We start from the raw sequence: 2500 nt of genomic DNA on the forward strand, positions 1-2500 counted from the left end.
TTTAGTCCAGAACTAGGCTTAATCCATGTCTGTGAAACCGGCCCAATATGTCAACATTTGTTAAAGGTGCAGTGTGTAATATGACATCATCAAGAAAGTTCTACAAAGTTCTAGAATGCAACGCTCCCTGGGTAACCCCAACCCTTTAGAATAATAAAAGAAGCTACAGTGGCCTTCAAGGACAAGAACAATTCTAAATTCTAAACAATGCACCTGATGATATTCCAACCAACATGGATTCCTCCATAAGACTTGCCTGCTCAATGTACAAAATGTAATATTAATATTTTTAATTCTCCGCTCAGGAGGATAATTCAGATTATTGGCAGAGGTGATTTTACACCAATGAGGACATATTTATGAATGAGGATATTGATTTTAGCTAATACATTACTTAAAATGTTACACAGTGCCCCTTTAAAGGATATGAAGGTATTTATTTTAGTGTGTGTGTCTGTCTGTGTGTGTCTGTCTGTCTATCTGTCTGTCTGTCTGTCTGTCTGTCTGTCTGTCTGTCTGTCTGTCTGTCTGTTTCTTTTTCATAATATTCTGTGTGTTTGTTGCAGCTGAACAACCTGGACCCTGAGCTGAAGAACTTGTTTGACATGTGTGGGATCTCGGAGGCTCAGCTGAAGGACCAGAAAACATCTAAAGTCATTTACGACTTCATCGAGAAGAAGGGAGGAGTGGAGGCTGTGAAGAACGAACTGAGGAGACAGGGTGAGGGAGGGAACACACACACACACACACACGTAGAGAAGAAGGTAGGAGTGGAGGCTGTGAAGAACGAACTGAGGAGACAGGGTGAGAGAGGGAGGGAACACACACACACACAGACGCTCACGCACGCTAACGCACACACACACACACACACACACACAGGAGAGAGAAAACACGCACACGCAAGCAAGCAAGCACACACACACACACTCGCTAATGCACGAATAGACGCAAGCACACACACACACAAGCGCATAGACGCACACACACACACAGGAGAGAGGAAACACACACGCACACACACACACACGTAGAGAAGAAGGGAGGAGTGGAGGCCGTGAAGAACGAACTGAGGAGACAGGGTGACACAGGGAACACGCTAACACACACGCAAAGGCACATACATGCATAGACACACACACATGCATAGACGCGCACACAAACACAGTCGCGAACACACACACACACAATTTTGGGTTTTATTTCCTAGCAGACTTTGTAGAAAATAATTATAATATCCATAAGTACGTTTAATTTAGTGCATAATAGCTGACATTTTTTTTTATAATTATTAATTTTTCCCTTAGAAAGGGTCTCATATATGTCCATATTTCTCCATACTTTGGACCAAGGCCTAGTGCCGCCATCTTGAAAGTGTCATAGTTGGAATGTCATCAGGTGCATTGTTTAAAATGTAGAATTGTTCTTGTCCTTGAAGGCCACTGTAGCTTCTGTTATTATTCAAAAGGGTTGGGGTTACCCAGGGAGTGTTGCATTCTAGAACTTACTTGATGATGGATGTCATATTACACACTGCACCTTTAAATTAATTAATATTATGCTTTTTTTCTCCTCCTGTAGCTCCCCCTCCCCCTCCATCTCGTGGCGGTGGCAGTATCGGAGCTCCACCTCCTCCACCCCCCCCTCCTCCTCACAGCTCTCCTGCCCCGCCTCCCCCCTCTCGATCTGGGACTCGAGGAGCGCCGCCGCCCCCCCCTCCATCCAGAGCTCCGGCCTCCGCACCTCCACCGCCACCTCCACCTCCGACCAGACCAGGGACTCTCGGTGCTCCTCCTCCCCCACCGCCACCACCTACTTGTGGGGTAAGTTATAGACAGACAGACAGACAGACAGACAGACAGCCGCCACCTACTCGTGGGGTAAGTTATAGACAGACAGACGGACAGACAGACAGACAGACAGACAGACAGACACCTACTCGTGGGGTAAGTTACAGACAGACAGACACAGACAGACAGACAGACAGCCGCCACCTACTCGCGGGGTAAGTTATAGACAGACAGACAGACAGACAGACAGACAGACAGACAGACAGCCGCCGCCACCTACTCGTGGGGTAAGTTACAGACAGACAGACAGACAGCCGCCACCTACTCGTGGGGTAAGTGACAGACAGACAGACAGACAGACAGACAGACAGACACAAGCAAACAGACACACAAACCCCCCCCCCCACACACAGACATACACACACACACACACACACACAAGCAAACACACACACACCCCCCCACACACAGACACACACAAGCAAACACACACACAAACCCCCCCCCACCACACACATACACACACACACACACACACAAACCCCCCCCCACACACACACAGACACAAACACACACCCCGCCACCACCTACTCGTGGGGTAAGTTATATACTGTCATAGGCCCAATTTCCCCATGGCTGAAAAGACATGAGACAGGCTGACTTATAAAAAACGTGTTCTTTAATTCAAAATTATTATATACAGCTCCGGA

General features: G+C 47.4%; 1 protein-coding gene across 1 annotated transcript in view; it reads left to right on the forward strand.

The window, feature by feature from the left end:
* LOC307250754 (uncharacterized protein) overlaps positions 1-2500 on the forward strand; it is a 36152-nt gene that overhangs the window by 25708 nt on the left and 7944 nt on the right. Inside the window, exons 8-9 of the mRNA XM_080027929.1 lie at positions 567-720; positions 1582-1823. Coding sequence (XP_079884055.1) covers positions 567-720; positions 1582-1823 — 396 coding nt within the window. The remainder of the gene's footprint in view (positions 1-566; positions 721-1581; positions 1824-2500) is intronic.

This window comes from Ammodytes marinus (genome assembly GCF_949987685.1).
Source record: "Ammodytes marinus genome assembly, chromosome: 5".
NCBI lineage: Eukaryota > Metazoa > Chordata > Actinopteri > Uranoscopiformes > Ammodytidae > Ammodytes > Ammodytes marinus.